This window comes from Muntiacus reevesi, chromosome 1 (assembly GCF_963930625.1).
Source record: "Muntiacus reevesi chromosome 1, mMunRee1.1, whole genome shotgun sequence".
Taxonomy (NCBI): Eukaryota; Metazoa; Chordata; class Mammalia; order Artiodactyla; family Cervidae; genus Muntiacus; species Muntiacus reevesi.
Genome location: NC_089249.1, coordinates 230,399,277 through 230,418,751, shown reverse-complemented (window position 1 = coordinate 230,418,751; position 19,475 = coordinate 230,399,277). Strand labels below are relative to the sequence as shown.

The 19,475-nt window shown below is 46.5% G+C and overlaps 1 protein-coding gene across 2 annotated transcripts; it reads left to right on the top strand.

Annotated features, from left to right (window-relative positions):
- Window positions 1–1,765: 1,765 nt before the first annotated feature.
- LOC136156222 (protein diaphanous homolog 1-like) lies at window positions 1,766–19,230 on the top strand. 2 transcript variants are annotated; one of them, XM_065918771.1, is made up of 11 exons: window positions 1,766–1,918; window positions 6,267–6,361; window positions 6,683–6,784; window positions 7,030–7,269; window positions 7,388–7,517; window positions 8,241–8,366; window positions 8,908–9,071; window positions 9,394–9,529; window positions 11,372–11,458; window positions 15,674–15,717; window positions 17,293–19,230. In XM_065918771.1, the coding sequence occupies exons 1-11, from the start codon at window positions 1,774–1,776 to the stop codon at window positions 17,329–17,331; spliced, it is 1,308 nt and encodes a 435-aa protein (XP_065774843.1). In that variant the 5' UTR covers window positions 1,766–1,773; the 3' UTR covers window positions 17,332–19,230. The 2 variants fall into 2 exon arrangements, with proteins under 2 accessions (XP_065774843.1, XP_065774842.1); XM_065918770.1 differs by lacking the exon at window positions 15,674–15,717.
- The last annotated feature ends 245 nt before the right edge of the window (window positions 19,231–19,475 follow it).

Below are 19,475 nucleotides of genomic sequence, written 5' to 3'. Positions count from 1 at the left end.
TGCTGCCTGAATTGCTTTGGTTTCTCACCTTATAAAAGGTTTTTACTGTCATGTGACATTCTCACTAAAACCTTCCCTGGTCACCCCACTCAAGTTATAATTCATCCCCTCATCTAAACCCCCAATTCTCTTCCCTACTTGGTTTTCTTTTCATAGCACTTATGACCACCTATGTACTGTTTTATCTATTAGCTGATTTATTGTCTGTTTTTCTTTGTTAGAATATAAGTTCCATGAAGACAGGAGTTTTTCTGTATTTTGTTTTATTCCTGGTACCCAGAACAGAGCCTGGCACATATGGGTACTCAATAAGTCTTTATTTAAATAACTAATCTTCATCCATTTAGCATTTTTTCTTCTTCAGTTGGAACTATCAGGCCAAAGGATATGTTTTTTGTTAACAGTTCTTTGTATCATTTGCTATATAACTTTCTTTTTATTTGCTTTCTTTCCTATTTATTTATACCAGGTAATACTTTTCAGTGATTTAAAACTCAAATAGTACAATAGGGTTTGTGTTGAATAGTATTCCTTCCATGTCCATAGTCAAGCACCCTACTCTTCTCCTCAGAAGCAATTAGCTTTGTCACCTTCTTGATACTCCTTACCAAGATAGTCCCATACAGCTTTCTGGAAAGTTGATAAAATATTTTACAAATTGTCTGTCCAGTCCTGTTTTCTTTCTATCTGTTGCTCAGTCCTTCTCAGTGGGCAGTGTGCATCATTTTTGAGAGAATGTTACTAGGGAGCTGTCATGCCAGGTGCTAAGGGAGTGATACAGTAAAGAATTATTTTGCCCATGCTCTTGAAATTCAAAATCCAAGTGGGGTGGGAAGGTATCCACACTTAAAAAGTAACACAGGATTTTAAAAGATCAAGATGCTGCATGTGAAATATCATGAACATTGAATTATTAACTGTTGAATGAAATCTAAGTAACAAATACCAGGAAAATTAGCTCATCAATGCAGAGAGTGACTCTATCTATCAGGGAAGAATACATTGGCTTTGGATAATCTGAGAAGAGTATAGAAGAAGGAAAGGAGTGTATTATACCTTCTGTTTGTGTACAAACATGATATTGAAGATCTTACTAGCAATATATTTTTATGCTGTATTTTCAAAGAGGAATAACAAAGTCCTCTTGTGAAGGAGAGACTATATTTGCTTATGACAAAGTCAGTGAGAGGACTTGCTGTAAAGATGTATCAGATGCAGTGGGGATTCAGGGAGAAATCGTAACCATTTGGGGAAATCAAAAAAATGTTTATAGGGAATTCATGATCAAGACAGATCTTGAAAGAGAAGTCGTAATAGCACAAAAGGATAACGCTATGGAAGACTCTAGTACAGGGATTAGCAAACCATAACTCTTAAGCTGACCACTTGTTTTTGTAAATAAAATTTCACTGGAGACATAGTCATGCCCATTGGTTTATGTATTGTCTGTGACAGCTTTCCTGCTGTAGTGGCAGAGTTGAGCTGTTGAGATAGATCACAATAGTCTGCAAAGCCTAAAATACTTACCATTTAGTCTTCTACAGAATGTTTGCTGTTCCCTACAAGTAGATAGACTCTGGGTGGGAAAGTATTATTGCTAACTATTAAAGAAATGAAAATGGCATATTTATTATGGCTAGAGAGGGAAGTCAGTAATAGAAGGTTGGGTGGTTAAAGAGGAGGTTAGCCTTGAGGAAATTTCACAGGAAGACCATTACTGATAGAGAAGTGAAGGGCCTCTCTAGGATGGGACAGTAGTTCCTTTAGGCATAGATGTGGCCTGTCCTTAATTATCCTTTACTAATCTTTCTGTCACTAGCCAAGAAGGATCAGGAAGGTGGAGAAGAAAAGAAATCTCTGCAGAAGAAAAAAGTGAAAGAATTAAAGGTGTTGGATTCCAAGACAGCCCAGAATCTCTGTGAGTAACTCTGCGATCCTGGCAATTTGAAATGTGAAGTTCTTCTTCTGAGAGCCTAATTCTTGTGGATCCAGGGTCTCTTGATATGAAACTTAATAATTCCTACTATATACTTGGCATTGCATAGTAAATATCTGATATCTACTCCCTTCAATAGTACCGCATAGTTGTTAGTATCTAGTTTTATGGCAAGAAAATAAAGACAATAGGACTTTAAGGAATTTGCCTCATCACATAGAATAAGAGACAGGTCTAAGAGTTAAGACTCAGGTTTTATTTCAGAGCCCTTACTATTTCCATTGCATCCATAGAAAATCTAACAAAAATTTTCTACCCATCCTGTATTTCCTTCTTTCTCATTTTCTTTTAAGTATTTCCTTTCTAGGTGGGTACTGGCATGACTTCAGTTAAATGTAAAATAACTTTGTGGTTTAGAATAAATAATGTAAATCCTGTGCTTCTCAGAGTAGGATCAGTAGCTTCAAAGAGTTCTGTTCTGAACTTCCTCCTTATAACTCTGCTTGCTGGCAAATTTCAGATCAAAACTCCTCTGCAGAGTTGTTATAGGTCGTATTTAATGATCAGGATGAATGTTCATTTTTTTTGTTCATTTTAACTGTCGATCTCCTGACTTTATGTTGAGTAATAAAGATTTAAATATTCATTCAACAAATATTTGAGAGTCTGCCAGCTTTCAGGCTCTATTAGGAACATACCAGGCATGTGTTCCAGCAGCAGCAGGCATGTGTTCCAGAGATGAAAGGGTATGTATTCCATAAAACCCACTCACAGTCGGGTGACGTGGCTATTGTCTCCATTTTACCAAGTGAGAAAACTAAAGTTCAGGTGTTATGACTTAGCCAGGGTCAGTTAACTTCTGGGTATGTGTCCTCATTAAGTCAGTAATATAATGAAAACAGTAAGTTTTTACATCATTCTTGACTATATAATATTAGATCATTGACAACAAATATCACTAAGTAGTGTCTGTAGATAAGTCTTTTTATGGGAACTAAAATGATGTGAGGTATAATAGTTGCTCTTCTCAAGATTATCTCTAGCAACATAAAAATGAGTAATTTTTATTTTAGAAAATGATAAAAGACTGTGGGTAGTACATTGTTATTTGCAGTTGAATGATATCAATATGGAAAACAATATTCAGGAAGAGAATTGAGTTTAGGATGGTCTTGGAAGTATTATTTAGTGATTCAGTGATTATTAAATGCCTCTTATATGGCAGGGATGCAAAACTGAATAAGGTCATCCTCGTGAGCCATATGTCTGGTGGAGATGAAAAAATAAATATGGTAATAGCACGATTTGGTGAGTGCTGTGATGGAGGTGTGCCTGGATGATTATTAGAGCACTGGGCAAGGGGGTGTCTGAACCAAGTGGGAGGAGTACTGGAGGGAACTCAGCCTTGAGGTCTTTCCAAATGACTTAAAACTGTTAACAGCAGACTAAAGGAAGGGTGAGGTCTGGCTTGTTTCATTTCAGGCATAGGGATCAGCATTGTGAAGGCACCTAGGCATGAGGTAACATTGTTCCAGTTCAGGAAGTACAGTAGCTGAGAACAGCTGAGTAAAGGCCCTATGTGGGGGAGTGGTGGTTGAAGTTTTCAAGAAATAGAGGCTAGATGATACAGACATCTTGGTAGGCTTAGGCTAAGAGGTATGTATTTTGTCCTGAAAACTATGGAAGTTATTGGATGGATTTTAATCAAAAAAGTGAGAGATACAGCCCTCTGTAATTTGGGGGAGGGCTACTTCAGCAGTGATTTTGAGGCTGGATTGCTAGGGGAGGGGAGGATGTGTTATGTTACTGCTTTGAACTAGGTGAGAGGTGATCAGGGCTGAAACTGAAGTTGTAAGAATGGATATGAAGGCAGAAGATACTAAGAAGAGAGAATTAATGGAACTTAGTGATTGGTAGAAAAGAGAAAGATGTTTTCTTGGGTTAAGATCTCTCTAAAGAGAGAGGTACCCTTTATTGAAGTAGAATCTGTTCCTGCTGGATTTTCCTGTCTTTTGTGGGAGAAGTGGTGGACGTGAATGAGAGGCTTCAGGGTAGTGGGTAGAAATGATTGATTTAATTTTAGGACAGAATTTAAGATTCCTGTGGGACTCCTCCAGCAGTGTATTAGGCATTTGGGTATATCAGGCGGAAGGTCTGACTGGAGATATGAATTTAGGAGGATATCATATGAGTCAGAGTTAAAACCCTTAATTTGCTTTGAAGGTCATTAATATTGAGGAGGCAAGTAACAAAAAGGGGAGTCCTCAAAAAAACTGGAAAGGAGCAGCAAGGAAAATAGTCTGACACAGTCCTAAAAGTGGGAGTAGCAGTCAAGTAAAATCAGGATCTGGCATTAGGAAAGGCAGTGACCTAGGCAGGAATCATTTCAGTATAGCTTCAGTGGTACGAACAGAACTCTGGAATCCATTTGTATTTAAATCCTGGCTCCAGTCCTTAGTAGCAGTGTGACTTTGGACAGGTGGGTTAAGTTCTTAAGTGTTAGTTCCCTTTTCTGTCAAATGCGGCTAAAAATACAAACTTACACATTATTATAAATAGGGTTAAATGAGATCATATGTGTAGATTGTGTTTATGATACTAGGTCTTACATGGAATATGCAGTCAACAAATGATGGTCATTTTTCCACTGACTTTGTGGGGACAGAAGAAAAGTTAATGAGAATGTGGAAGAGAGAATAGACTAGTGGTGTTTGTTCCGTTTGTTTTAGATAGAAAAGGCTTGATTATGTATACAGTTGTCCCTGACATCTGTGGGGTTCCAGGACCTCCAGCAATACCACAGTCCACAAGTACTCGAGTCCTTTGTATAAAACGGTGTGGAACAGTCTGCCCTCTATATCCATGGATGTGGAAGACTGTCTGTATATGCTGAAGGAAGAGGTTCTTAGGGCCACCTGTGCTATTGAAACATGAGAAAAGGATGGGTGCATGGATATAGTTCTGCTAAACTTACAGAAGTGTCAGTGCACGTTTTCTTCTAGATGATTCGAAAATGGTCCTTACTCAAGCCTTTTCTAGTCTGGTTCCAGCTGAGAGCCCCAGTGCTCAGTTTGTAAGTGACATAAGAGAAAGCTTAGCAAGTAATTTGACCAGTACCTTCAGTTTTTCACATTAAAAAGAAGCAAGATCTTTTTAGAACAAATAAGTGGTGGGACATTTGGGAGAACAGGGCTATTTTTTATGGAGGAGCTGGCAAGAGAGCATGGGCTGGGGACACACAGAGGGTTCCTGCCATCATCAATGCCACTTCATAGAATCTGATCTGTGGTGTCCATCAGCCCAGGTGTAAGGGGAAAAAATGAGATGGCTAGATTAACCAGGGACTGGAAGGAGAAGGAAACCAGAGATAAGAATTGTAGTAGTAATAGGGCAGGAGTGAAAGGGTAGACCATAGGGTCTAGGTTAAACAGAGAAAGCCAACTATAACTGAGACATTCAGAGAAAATAGAATGGTCATCTCCTCGTGAGAGAATGCCTGCATGCAAGAGCACACTGATGAGGCTGAAGAGTCCATTTAGGAACTAGTAAGTGAGAGCTGGAAGGACGAGAAGTGTTAGGGTGTGGGATATGGCAGTTTAAAAATCAGAGTATTTCATGCTAACTATCCATCCTAAGGGAGAGTTGTTCCTTATTTAAGGACTAGTTTATTTCCTCTGGGACTGTATTTTTGTTTCTAAAACTTTTTAGCAAAACTTATTTTTTCAGAAATGCTCACTGTGAATGTCGAAGTATATTCTTTAGTGTTTTATACTGAATTGTTAACTTTTTGTCAGAAGTCTCGTTTTATACTTGTTAAGCGGAATACAGTTTTTGGAATAATGTTTAAACATTACTTTTCATACTTGAAATAAACATTTATTTTTTAAAAAATAAAAAAATAAAATAAATAAAAATCAGAGTATTTCAAGGCAGTGGCAGCTCTGAGGATAGAGTCAGGGAATGAGGAACTAAAATAGAAGGGGATGAATGTTTTTGATGTATATAGATAGATCAAAGATTTCCTGTGTGAGCAAAGACAAGGAGTCAGTCACAGTGTTTATAGAATATGGTGCTTGGAATGGTGTGGCTGGTGTGTGAGTGATACAGATGTGGGAACTCACACAGGGGAAAACTGGGAGGTGGGAACCTGAAACACTGGGCTCAGAAAACTTGGATATTAACTAGACAGGCAGTGAGGAGCTAGTGGGGGTTTCTGATTGTGGCTTCAAGAGAGCACTCCTAGGAAAGTTGTCCAGCGTAGGTTTGTAGGATGGGCTGGAAGGCGGAAGAGACTGAGAAAAACATGTCTTTATATCTCATTTCCTGGCAGCAATCTTTTTGGGTTCCTTCCGCATGCCCTATCACGAGATTAAGAATGTCATCCTGGAGGTGAATGAGGCTGTTCTCACTGAGTCCATGATCCAGGTAAGGAGCAGGCTCATCCTGGCGCTGGCTCTCTGCATTGCTCAACACCAGTCTGTCTCCTCTCTGCTTAGACCATGAGGACTCTCTTAAGTATCATTGACTTAAAGAATGCTAGCTTTGGATGAGCTTCCATCCCTCTGGTGATCAAGTTATTTCTGGTATATTTTTCAAAAGTCCTGCTGTCTCACTGGGCTGCCTCCCCAACTACCCAACCCCAGCCCATGTTTCCTTATTGGTCCTCGGGCAGAGTGAGGGCCTGACAGGAGGCTCCCGTTGTCGGCTCACCCTCCTCTAACTGAAACAATCCCTTCTCTCTTTCAGAACCTCATTAAGCAGATGCCAGAGCCAGAGCAGTTAAAAATGCTTTCTGAACTGAAGGACGAGTATGATGATTTGGCTGAGTCAGAGCAGTTTGGTGTGGTGGTGAGTGAGGCCTGTGGCTCAGGCTCTTCTCTGACCCCCTCCTCGCAAAAGCGTTGGGACACTTGCTTACAGCCTCTTGTCCATTTTGAACCCATCTTTCTTTCTCCTCCCTACTGTGGAACTCAGATCCTGCTATAGGAGGCTTAGGCCTGTATCGTTTCCTTCCTCTTCTCTGTCTCTGCTGATTGTAGTGGACTGACCCTCTCCTGTCTGCTGACTGTAGTGAAATGTTTGTCTCTCCTCAGATGGGTGCAGTACCCCGCCTGCGGCCTCGCCTCAACGCCATCCTCTTCAAGCTGCAGTTCGGGGAGCAGGTGGAGAACATCAAGCCCGAGATCGTCTCGGTGACTGCCGCGTGTGAGGAACTGCGAAAGAGCGAGAACTTCTCTAGCCTCCTGGAGTTAACCTTGCTTGTCGGAAACTTTATGAATGCTGGCTCCAGGAATGCTGGTGCTTTTGGCTTCAACATCAGCTTCCTTTGTAAGGTGAGCGGGACGATGGAAGGGAGGCCATGGCCTCCAGGAGCCCAGTGTGGCAGACTGCTGTTGGCCTGAGGTGGCCTTGGGTGTCAGGACTCACCCTCTTCCCCCTTTCTCCCCCAAGCTTCGAGACACCAAGTCCACAGATCAGAAGATGACGTTGTTGCACTTCTTGGCTGAGTTGTGTGAGAATGACCATCCTGAGGTCCTGAAGTTCCCAGACGAGCTTGCCCACGTGGAGAAAGCCAGCCGAGGTGAGGCAGATTGGGGTGAAGCTAGAAGGGGGCTCCAAGCCCCAGAAATCTCTGCTCAGGGCAGGGAAGGAAGAGTCAATCTAGATTTTAGATCATTTTCAGTTTAGACAGTTATAAGTGGGAATGGGAGGATACCGGTGTGGTGTCTAAGCCACAGGGAAGAATATGGGGCAGAAGAGAAAGTAGGAAAGCTTCATGTGTGAAAGTGGGAAGCACTCTTCCCCTTCCTAGGGAAACAACAGAAAACAACTGGAAGAAAGGTAGGTATTTGTAGTTTAAGTCAGCAGTTTCTCTTATTCAGAAAGCATAAACTGGAATAACAAAAACCAGACCTCACTATTCTGGGACTAGGCAAAGAAAAAGCAGCATTTTGTAGAAATGGGAACAGATTTCTGCCCTCCGCCTGTATTTCTGTGTATGTCTCCTTCCTCTCAAACCCTGTTCTCTAAAATAAATGAGAACAAGATCTTGAGGGATTTCATAGATTCTTGTTAAATTAAATGAAGCCTCTCTTCTCTTCTTAGTATTGTACAGCTTATGAAGGTTGGAGGTTTAATCATCAAGTAATTTTAGTTTCACTGGAAAAATGTGTGAAACAATAGGAGAGTACATGAGAGAACTAAAATAAATAAGTACAGACCATAGCTGTGCCCTGAAGGACAGAGTAGGGTCTTGAGGCTGGAGGTGGTGAGCTCTTGCTGTCTGTCTGTGTGTCTACTTTAGTTTCTGCTGAAAACTTGCAAAAGAACCTAGATCAGATGAAGAAACAGATTTCTGACGTGGAACGTGATATTCAGAATTTCCCAGCTGCCACAGATGAGAAAGACAAGTTTGTTGAAAAAATGACCATATCCTTTCTTGAAAGGAGGGAGTTGCCACCTAGGAAAAGAGCTTCCTATGGGGGGACAATAGGATAAACTGATTGTCTAAGTACAGAGTTCTGAAAGCACTCTCATTGTTGTGGTTTGCATCAAGCCTTGCAGATAAAGTATAAGTCTCCTTTGAGACCTTTCCCCCTGCCCCATCACACACACAACATATCCCTTCCCCCCTCCTCTTCCCAAAGATAACTACTGCCACTGGACTTCTGATTTGCAACCTGATGAATTTATTTTCATGAAAACTGCATTGTATTGCCTTAGCATTTCATATGTCTTGGCCCCGTTTCCACAGCAGTAGATGCAGAATAGTCTCCTTTCTGAATTGCCAGCCCCTGTTCTGTAGGAATACCATAGTCAGTGGTGTACTCTTTCCGTCTCTGGGTTTTGCTAATATGAACAGCGCTGTTACACACCCATGTGCACAGATCCCAGTACGCACGTGTGAGTGTCCCCAGGGCTGGAGAAGCGGGTCTGCTTCCTGGTGTTGGTTCTTGACTTGCTGCCGCACAGCTTTGTGAAGGATGCACAGGAACAGTACAACAAGCTGCGGCTGATGCACTCTAACATGGAGACGCTCTACAAGGAGCTGGGCGAGTACTTCCTCTTTGACCCCAAGAAGGTGTCTGTGGAAGAATTCTTCATGGATCTGCACAACTTTAAGAATATGTTTGTGGTAAGCAGGGATGGCTTTCCCTGGTGACTCAGTGGTGAGTTCAGTCCCTGGGTCGGGAAGATCCCCTGCAGAAGGGAATGGCAACCCACTTTAGTATTCTTGTGTGGGGAATCCCCTGGACAGAAGAGCCTGACCAGCCTACAGTATGGGGTCAGAAGAGGCGGACATGACTGAGTGACTGAAAAGCAGCAGTAGCCAGCAGGGCGGCTTGCGAAGTGGAGCCTCTGTCCACCTTTCTCACTTGCCACTGGGTTCATGTTGGTGGTGGGTGTGCACGTGTGAGTGCATTCGTGCCCATGTGTTCACTCCCCTCTCCCCCCAGCAAGCTGTCAAGGAGAATCAGAAGCGGCGGGAGACAGAGGAGAAGATGCGGCGAGCAAAACTGGCCAAGGAGAAAGCAGAGAAGGAGCGGTTGGAGAAGCAGCAGAAGAGAGAGCAACTCATAGACATGAATGCTGGTGAGAAGCGAAGGGCCGCTGGGCTGAGACAGGATCAGTTGGAAGGCTGCTCTGTCTAGAATCTAGAGGCCAGAGAACAGCTCATGTCTGAGCACAACTCCTGGCAGATGCTGTTGGCAGCCTTCTACCTCTACGATCCTGATGCTGGACTTTAACCCTGACTCTGAACACCCACGCTCCAGTGCTCCACTCTGTCTTTTCCTCCTTTGCTGTTCCTGCACGATGTCTCGTCTCCGCAGTGACTTAGCGTTGCTGTAATATGTATTCTTGCCTTCTGCTTGTCCAAAAATCTCCCCGTCCGGTTTTCATACCCTCTACTACATGTTGTGCTTTTTTCTTCAGATTGTTTTCCTGGCCCTGCGCCTGTCTTTCAATGGTTTGTCTTCCCTTTCTGCTTATTTCACTCTGTTGTGTCCCCAGCACCTTCGCACGGCTGTATCCACCTATCAGACTGTGAATGGACTGGACTTCTGGAACGGGGCAGGGGAGCTGGCCACCTCTTCTTTCTTCAGCGGACTTTGTATTTCGCTCTCAGAAGCATGTCTTTGTTGAAACATATGGCCTCAATTACTGGCCCTCTGTTTCCTGTTTCTGCTTCTTTCCTGCTGCCGACTCCCTGCGCCCTCTGGCTGCTCTCTCTGTGGGCAGCGGAAATCCAGCATCTATTACATGGCCCTGAGCTGATGCCACCCTTCTTGACCCCGAGGGGCTACGAGCCATCTAAGTAAAGAGGTTTTCTGGGCTGCTGGGTCTGGCAAGAGTCAGTGCTGTGCTGAGCACAAGGGGCGAGGGGCCCCAGGGACTTGACTTTGGCCACTCCTGTTGTGGTATGCTTAGGGACCTGAAGCACCCTGCATTTTTGTCTTTTCTCTGTATTTTTTTGGGAAGCAGTTCCCCTGCCCTTACTCCAGTTGTGTGTAAGCCACAAACTGCTCTAATAATTAAACAAGCTCACGTGAGGTATCCTTCACCTTTCCCCCCTTCTCCCCAAGCCTTTAGGATTTGTGCCTAGTTATTGTTTAGGGTGTAATAGGGAAAGGTGGAGTCCAGCTGATTTGTGGGATAAGTCTGCACACAGTCGTCAGTCAGCACAGGGGAGCCTGCTCTGGTCCACGTCCCCAGGGCAAATAAATGAGGTTGGAATGTAGGTCAGCTGCACTGGTGGCGTTTAGCCAGCAGGTGGCGCTGGGAGCAGTGAGCCCAGCTTTACTGCTGGCAGTCTGCTGGCTCCTAGGGATTTCAGTTTAAGATTTCACCACCCTTAGCTGTTGCCATGGAAACAGAGCCGAGCTGGAATAAGGATTCTACATTAACTCTTTGTATTCCAACCAGCAGCTCCTGATTCTGATCTGACTTCAGGAAGGTGTAGCCACTGGGGGTGGTACTTAAGTGAAATGCACTCTTGAGAGGTGGTCTCTCCTCAACCCTGCTCTGAAACTGGAACCAGGCTTTCCGTGAGGGGTTTATGTAGGATAAAGAGAGTGACCTAGTTCCTTATTAACTTCATAATCCCAGTCTCTGTACTCACCCCAGTCTTGGAGTCGGGCAATTCTCTCTGCTGGTTTTGATGGGGATGGGAAGGGAGGCGGCACTGCAGGAAAATTATCCAGGGTCTGCAGTGGCTGGTAGCCAATGAATCCTAATGTTTTAACCATTTGCAAACAGACACAAGTAAACATGGACTGTGAAACCTGAGATTGAGCCCACTGTGTGCTGAGCCCCCAGAAACTGTGGACGAGGGCAAGCTATACATAAAGTGGAAATGCATTTTGTTGTGTGGGGCCCAACCCATGGATGCTGCTCGGGCTGAAGAGCTTACATCTCCATCTTTGTTCACGACAGAGGGTGATGAGACGGGTGTGATGGACAGTCTTCTGGAAGCCCTGCAGTCAGGCGCAGCATTCCGACGGAAGAGGGGACCCCGTCAGGGTAAGTCAGCAAATGGAGCCCAGCCTGGGTGCTGAAGGAAGGCGGTGAGGCCTCTCTGCTCCTGCTCATTTTAGGCTAAAGAGCAGGCGACGATCTGACGGTTTAGAAACTTCCCCACGATGTCCCTGCACATAGAGTGGATTATCCAGTCCCCTTCTAATTGTTAGAAAGGACTGACATGGAGAACTAGGACTTGCGGGACTGACAACAGACACTACATTTGGTTATTCTTACACTTCTCTTCATTCTTGAGGCAGAAATGTAGGATAAGCAAACCATTGTGCAAGACACAGATTTGGGTAGGCATCTGCGTACATGAACAAAAAATTGATGTAAATTCAAAACCGTACATTAGATATAGAAATACACGGAAAATAAGTGTCCTTACTCTCAACTTCACAAACAGAAGAAACAGAGGATAATAGTATAGAATCCTATAGAGAGAAGGCTGGGTGTCATTCTCTTTAGATGTGTTAAATAAGGATGTGGAGGAGCATCTTAACTGAAGCTCATGCTGTGTCTGAGAACCTCCTTCTTTCCCGAGGGGTAGTCAGGCTGCACCGCACTCGCCTTCCCTGTTTACCACCCCCCTCGGCTGCCTTTCGGAAGATTTAAGTGGATTACATTGAGCCAGAGCCTCTAAGAAGAATTGTGGGGATAGGACAAATGATCCAGGCATTAGTGTTCGGAAGGATCAACAGATAAATCGCCTTTGAGGAAAGTGTATAGTGGGCAGAGACTGTTCCAGAAGAAGCTAGGTCCAGAGCTCCTCCTCATAGCCTGCACTGCACACTGGTGAAGGCCCTTTGGGACTGGGAACGCGGGCTTCCTTCCTAGGTTGAAGGGTGGGCATTACAGAAAAGACGGCCTTCAGCTTTGTTCCCTATTCCCTGGCTGGTGTGTTCTGTAGGCCTGTGTGATAGGAACTTCACTTTGAGGCTGTTGTACAGGTAAGTTGTGTGGTTTGCTTTGGCCACTGCTGTACTATTAACAGTGGCAGCTGTAGGACCTGTAGCACCTACCTCAGCCTGGAAAGAGGACCTTACGATCAAGGGTATGGAGTGTGCTCGCCCCACACAGTGTCCTGGCCCAAACACTGTGGATCACTATGAGAAGGCCTGCCTGTTTCTGCCAATATGCTGAATACCCAGAGGGAAATTCCCTTCTGAGGGCTCTTCTGTATGACTTCAAAACCTTCCCTAAACAGAAGAATGTCTAGTTATAACTCTTACCTGTTTCTTGGCATCCTAGAGGTGAGTATGGTGGGTTTAGATCTTCTGAGATGTATGTTTAGTCTTATAGATCTGGATGTGGGTACAGTATGAAGCTAGTAGTATTTTTTGTGTTTAGTCTTGTGACATTGTTTCCTCCCCACCATGTACGGTGATGTGGCCTGACATTGTGTTTCTAGATAAACAAAAACACACCACCTCTCCCTGTTTTCCTCCATCCTGTTAGCTAACTGCCAACCTTCATCAGACTTGAGGTGGGGAATTCCCTTTTCATCTTCTTCCTGTGGAACTAAACCAGAATCCCAGATGCTTCCTGAACACAGGGAACCAGCCATCAGTGGCGTACCTCTCCTGGGGACGCCCCATCGCCTGCTTCTTCCCAGGCAGGGAACCAAGACTTATAGGCCGGAGCAGCAGGGGTTTTGGTAAGACCTAACCTGTCAGCAGAGGACTTGAGTCAGTCGAAGTCCTGTTTCCCAGTGCAAAAAGGAGGAGGAGAAGACTTAGGTGAAAAGGAGAACTACATACTTTTAGAATTGGCTCCATCCTTATCTTTCTGGGCTCTGGGGTCATGTACACACTGAACATATCTGGGGGAATCTCTCAGGGGAAACATTTCTCGTTACTCTGATAACCCCTGTAGACATTGGCACATTCACTTCTGAGTAAGTGGCTTGGCGCCATGAACAACAGAGCACCAGGAGCTTAGGTCTAGATGGGGTCAGGGGACCCAGTGTCAGATCCTACTGATGCTGTCTAGATTACTCAAGACAAGTTTCTGGGACTCAGCTGCTTCATGTCTAAGATGAGAGTTGGGTTAAGAGGAGAAAAGAAAGGTTGGCCCCAGAAGGCCATACCGTAAAACTGTAAAGGCTCTGGTGACTGTGGGTTTCCCTGGGTGGCTATGGGACGTAGCTGGTTCACCCTTTGCTTGGCTGTCTCTGACTATTGCTGCCAACTGGCTGCTCTGAGCCAGAAAACCAGAGTGCTATCACACAGGTCTGCCTCACGGCCCTCCTCACTCCCAGAGAGGCAGCTGTCCATAGTCAGACACTGGCTTCTGCCCTAGGATTTAAAGGAATGTTTAAAAAAAATCTTCTGGTCTCTGGAGACCTGAGGGAGTGACCAGTGTACAAAGACCCATTGAGGAGCTGGAAGAGGAGAGTGACTATCAGGGCTGGTTCATTAAAAGTGACATGTAAACTGCTGTGATCTGCAGGGCGTGGGAGAACAATGCTATGAGTGTCAGGGGGAAGAATCCATGTGATTGTATTACAGCAGATATTTCAGGCTGTATGAGTCAGCTTGTGGTTTTAATGACTCAACTTTATCTCCATGTCTGAATTGTGGCTTCTTATATACAGGCCATCTGCTCACTGGGATAAAAGTGAAGGAAAGAAATTCATCTCTGTCTCCCTTTCCTTCCCCTGCCACTTCCCAGCTTCCTGCTAAGCTTCCCCTACATGGATAGAACCTTATCCTTGGTACCAGCTCTAAAGACCTCCAGCGTTTAGCAGCTCACCTTCTCTTAGGTAACAGGGCTTGAAACCCAGGTAAGGTCTTGCCAGGATCTGCTGATAGAGCCAGAACTGGACCCTGCTTTTATGAATCCAGGTCCAGGACTCTTTCCACAAGGCCTGTGTGAGGAGCAGGAAATGATGGTGAGCCCTCTGTGTGGGCCAGAACTACTCTTACAAACATTCTCCTTCTGCCAAGGAGAGCCCTGGATGTGGTGAAATTGGTTCAGGGAAGTTTCCACTGTCCACATGTCTAGAGAACTTACGAGTGTTTCCTCTTACCACCACTTATATCTCCCTCCACTTCTGTATTAATAAAAATAGGACAGGAATTATAGTTAGGACTATTTCAGACAGTAATGAGTTCTTCAGGGTGGTAATGATGGCCGCATCTGTCCTAGTTTCCTCTTCCCTAAGGAAACTCGTTAACAAGAGTACTTCCTCCATAGTAGTAGTTCCTAGCCTGTGTTTTATAAATACCTTTTTCCAAATCATTAACCTTTTTCTAATTCATCTATGCCTGATTTTGCTCGTGTTTTTTATCTGGCTCGGCCCTAACGTGGGAATCTGGCCTCAGAGAGCTTTGACCAGTGTCTCAACATTAGGGCTCCCTGGTCCCACAGAAGCAAAATATGCTTATGCTTCTGTGGCTACTTTTAAATAAGTCTCAACAAGTCCCCAGGTTAGGGAAGGGCTCGGAGAAGGCATCTGCTGGAGGCTCAGGCTGTGGCCCTGAAACCAGGGTGGCGGCCAGGATTCCTTGATCCTGTTCCCAGTTCCCACAGGAGTTTTCTGTTTCTTACCTTAGGCCACATCAGGTATCCCCACTTTCTAGGCTTAAAAGGGAAATTTTGGTCTTTCCTGATTTCCCTCTACTCCATTTTTATGAATCTGTAATGCGTCAGCAGCTTTTTTAATCTAGAAGAATATAGAGACATGCTTGACTAGGTATAGACTGGTATCTTCTTAGTTCAGAGGAAGGTCTGCCGTGCCCTGTGTGATAGCACTCTGGTTTTCTGGCTCAGAGAAACAGCTGAAGATACTTCCCACTTGAATTCTGACTTTGCCCATGTTGTCCAAGATGAATGCTCCTGTAGCTCCTTTTCCCTGGGTCCAAAGTCAGGAAGTAGTATTTTAACATGTACTTAGCCCTTGAGTCACATACACACAAATATAATTGGAATATTTTCTCAAGTACTGATGACTGAATTCAAAGGATCAGCCACCACCTTTCTGGACATGAGAAGTAGGGTCCTAGAGGAGGGAGTATTCAAAAAAGAGCAAAAACCAAGCAGGTCTGAAGCAGATTTTGCTGGACACAGGAGACCATCCTAGTCGCACTCCTATGGGCCCCCCTTCCTTCCCTGGTCAGTCCCTGAGGCAGCATCACAAGGGCTGTGAAATCCTGTAGTCTCTGCTCCCACTGTGCCTGCCAGCAGGCTCTTCACTGGTCTTTCTCCTCTTAGACAATCCCAGTCCCTGGGAGGAGGAAGAGGAGACCTATAAATTGGTAACCCGTGGGCATGCCGTGTGCTCCGTCTTACCTGGGTGTAGGCTCTGGGTCACGCTTCTGCAGAGGCCGACAGCCCTGGGGAAAGCCTGGACCCCCTGACCCTGTTTGGCTTTGGTCCCACCTCAAGCATTTTGCTGGTCCCAGGAAGACAGGGTGGATGCTTGCTTCACTGGCTCTTCAGGACCTCTTCCTTGCTGCCCGCACCCACCGCTGCCCTGTCCTGCACTCAAGTGTGGCCTTCTGTCCTCTGTCTGCTTCTTCAAGGTGTAGGCACTGCTTTCTCCACCCAGCTTTCCTGTGACCCAGAAGCTGGGCTTTTTGTTATTTTAATTGATGTATCAGTCACATTCCTAAAATTCACCCTTTTAAAGTATACAGTTGTGGTTTCAGTATACTCACAAGGTTGTACAGCCGTCACCACTAATTCCAGAATATTTCATCACCCCCAAAAAAGACCCCATGCCCATTAGCAGTCACACCCCTTTATCTCCTCCCCCAGGCCCTTGCGACCACAAATCTAGTGTCTCTGGATTTGCCCGTTCTAGACATTTCATAGAAAATGAAATTACAGCATCTGTGGCCTTTGTCTCTGGCTTCTTTGGCCCCAGGCAGGCTGCTCTTCGTGCCCTGCAGGCTCTCTGGGCTGCTCAAAGGCGCGGGAAGCGGCAGACAGCAGGAGACAGGCCTGGTCCCAAGGATCGGCTTTCTGCTTGAGGATACCAGGACCAGGAATGTGGATTCTACGAATTAATGAGAGTCTTGGAGACAACTCCCAGCAGTTAGGACAGGAACTCTTGGAGGGGCTAGTTCTTCTCCTATTAGGGTGGCCACTGAAGCTTCACTAGCCCTTAGCCTGTCGGGGTGAGGTCTCTTTGTAGGGTTCTTCCTGGCCTCCCCAACATACCTTTCCTCACCCTTCCCCCTTCACACACCCACACACACTGCATACCTGCCCTTGGCCTTTGGATCACCACTGCTGCCCTTGAAGAGGTGGACAAGAGCTCGCTGTGTGGGCATGGCCCAAGGGAGGGAGGGTTGGTGAACACAGGTGGGGTGGCCCCATGTGATGACAGTGAGTGGCTGCTGCTCCTCTGCAGAAGCCCCTCTGGCTGCTTGCAGAAGGCCTTCCCTGCACTGGGCTGACTACAGTGATTTTGGCCTAGGAGCTTCCTGAGGACTGCCAAGAAAACAAAATACTAGTGCTATTTACTAAGCTTGAATCTGTTCACATCCAATGAGAAAACAGATTTTTGAATACTTCTCTACCTGCTGATACTTGAGCCCCACTCTGTCTACAGAGCTGTGTTTACACTCTTGGCCTGCTTGCCACAAAGGAATGTGAGAGCCAGACTTGGTCTCCCTGCTTGCACCGCGCTCTGCCCCCACTCCCATCCCCCACAAAGGTATCTCCCATGTGTCCTTGGCTCTCTTCCCCTCCATTACAAGAAGGGCCTCTGAACTGACCTAGGCCAATGCGTGTGCATGGCTTCTGGCCGAGTATCTGCCGTAGAGATGGAGAGGGATTGGAAACTGGCCTTCTGTGGACAAGATGGCTCGTGTCTTCTGTTGCAGGCGTCAGGAAGGCAGCGTGTGCAGCCACATCCCAGCTAGTCTCAGAGCTGACCAAGGAGGATGCTATGACCTGTGTTCCCACCAAGATGCCTAAGAAGAGCGAGGAAGTCCCCACCATCCTCGAGGAGACCACAGAGTTGCTCGGCCGTGCAAGCTAAGCCAGGTCCTGGGGCCATGGCAGCTCCTCGGTGGAGCCCCAGACTGTCCCGCCTGCAGCATGTGCCTGAAGGGTTGCGGAGGTGTCCTCTGCGGTGGCTGCTCCCATCACCCTGACCCCACCTTACTCTGGCATGCTGCTCTCTGCCCATCGCACACAGCTTCAGCTGCCTGGAGGCCAGAAGGAAAGGGCAGTGTGGGACCCGAGCCCAGCTGGGGCGGTCCTGGCTCTTGTTACCAAAGCAGGCTCTGTGTTTGCTGCCTTAACCCCAAGTGTCTCCACTGTTCTCCGGGGCCTCATCTCAGTCAAGGCCCACTTGCTTTCTCAGCCCCTGCCTCTCCAGTGGGCTTTGCCTAGGTCAATCGTGCTGGGTTTGTGCTTTTCTCTTGTGTTTTCTCTGGTCCTGAGAGCAGCATGGGCTTAGGAATCTCTGGGCTCCATCCCCCCAGCTCTGCTCTGCTTGCCCCAGCTCCTGTTGTCTATTACTGGTGGGGAGGCACCGGGAGGTGCTTCCAAGGAAGTGGGGAGCAGATCCCCCTCCTACCCCACCATTTGAGAAAGACCTCCCCACAAGGAGGACCTAGACCACGTTTACCTGTCCTGCTGTGGCCTAGGCCAGGGCCTGGGGGCGGGCAGGCCGGGTGGGGTGGAGCCGCCCCCAGCCTGCTGCCATGCTGTGTGCCCTGGCCTCTCTCGACCCTCCCTCTATACCAGCCGTGGCGGCTAAGCCACGGGCCCTCCTCACGCCCTCCCCAGAGCTTTGGTCTCATCTGAAAGTGTGGGCTGTACTGTGACCATCCCCACACCTTACCCTCTGTCTCCAAGGAAAGGGGAGGTGGAGCCTCCTGGTTGAGAAATTGTTTTGCAAATGGATCTATTTTTATATGAATTTTTTTTTTTTTTTTTTAAGAAAAATAACCCTTTCCCCTTTCCCCTCCATAATGTAAGAGGCTTTGATGGCAGGTTCCAGAGTCCCTGGGATTTCTCACCACAAGCCTCAGTTCTGAGCAAGACCCCTGGACCTCCACTCAGCCCTCAAGCCTCTGGGCCCTCGATGCCAGTGCAGACTCTCACCCCCAGCATCTGACTCGGGGGCCAGAGGCGGCTCTTCTCTGGTTGAGTTGGACCAGGCCTAAGAGTAATAGGAGCTCTCAAACGACAAAGAGTTTTTATAAATTTAATATATTTATCAAGCCAAATGTGCAGATGCTAACTGGACGCTCTGGAGAAGCGGGCCCAGGGGCGCCCCACGCCTGCTCTCTCTTCGGCAGTGGGGAGGCCACGTGCTTCGGTGGCCACAGCCACAGGAAGCTCAGCTTCTCTGGCTAAAGGTAACACCTTGCCCTCCTGCGCTCCTCTCAGCTTCCCGCCCCAGGTCGGGGGCGAGAATGGCACTGGCAAGGCCTGGCCCCAAAGTATAGTTCTTAGAGCAAGGGGAGCTTAGGAGACCTCAGGCGCCTCCAGGGAGGCCTTGAGGCTGGGCAGAAGGGTTCTGGTTGCTAGAGCCTGTGTGCAAAGGGGCACCAGCAGCCCCCCTGAGCTAGTGCTGGGAAGACTGGTGGGGGGGGCTGCTACTCCCCTCAGTCCCCTCCTCCCTGCTGACATCTGGGCTTTGACCCTTTCTTTTTTAATCTACTTTTGCTAAGATGCATTTAATAATAATAATGAAAAAAAAAGGGACAAAATGCAAACCTGTTTCCCTCGCCTCTTGGGCTTCTGGGATGTCATCACCTCCAGTTTGTTGGGTTTGTTTCCAACTGTTAATAAAGCATTGAAACAGCCTTCCAGCTTCCTTTATGAATTTCTGCACTCTTTTCACTGTCATCCAGGCTTCTCCCCAGGTGTCCTGCCTCAAGCCTGTGACTGACTTGACAAATCATCAGAAGGGTGGCGGCACCTTCATGTGCTGGCTGGGTGCAGGGCTGGTTGCCTCTGTAAGGGAGTGGGGCCCCAGTTCAGCCCCTGCCCTTCTGCATTGCTGCCTGTTAGCTCAGAACCCTTTTCTGGGACCCCACCCCCACCTCCC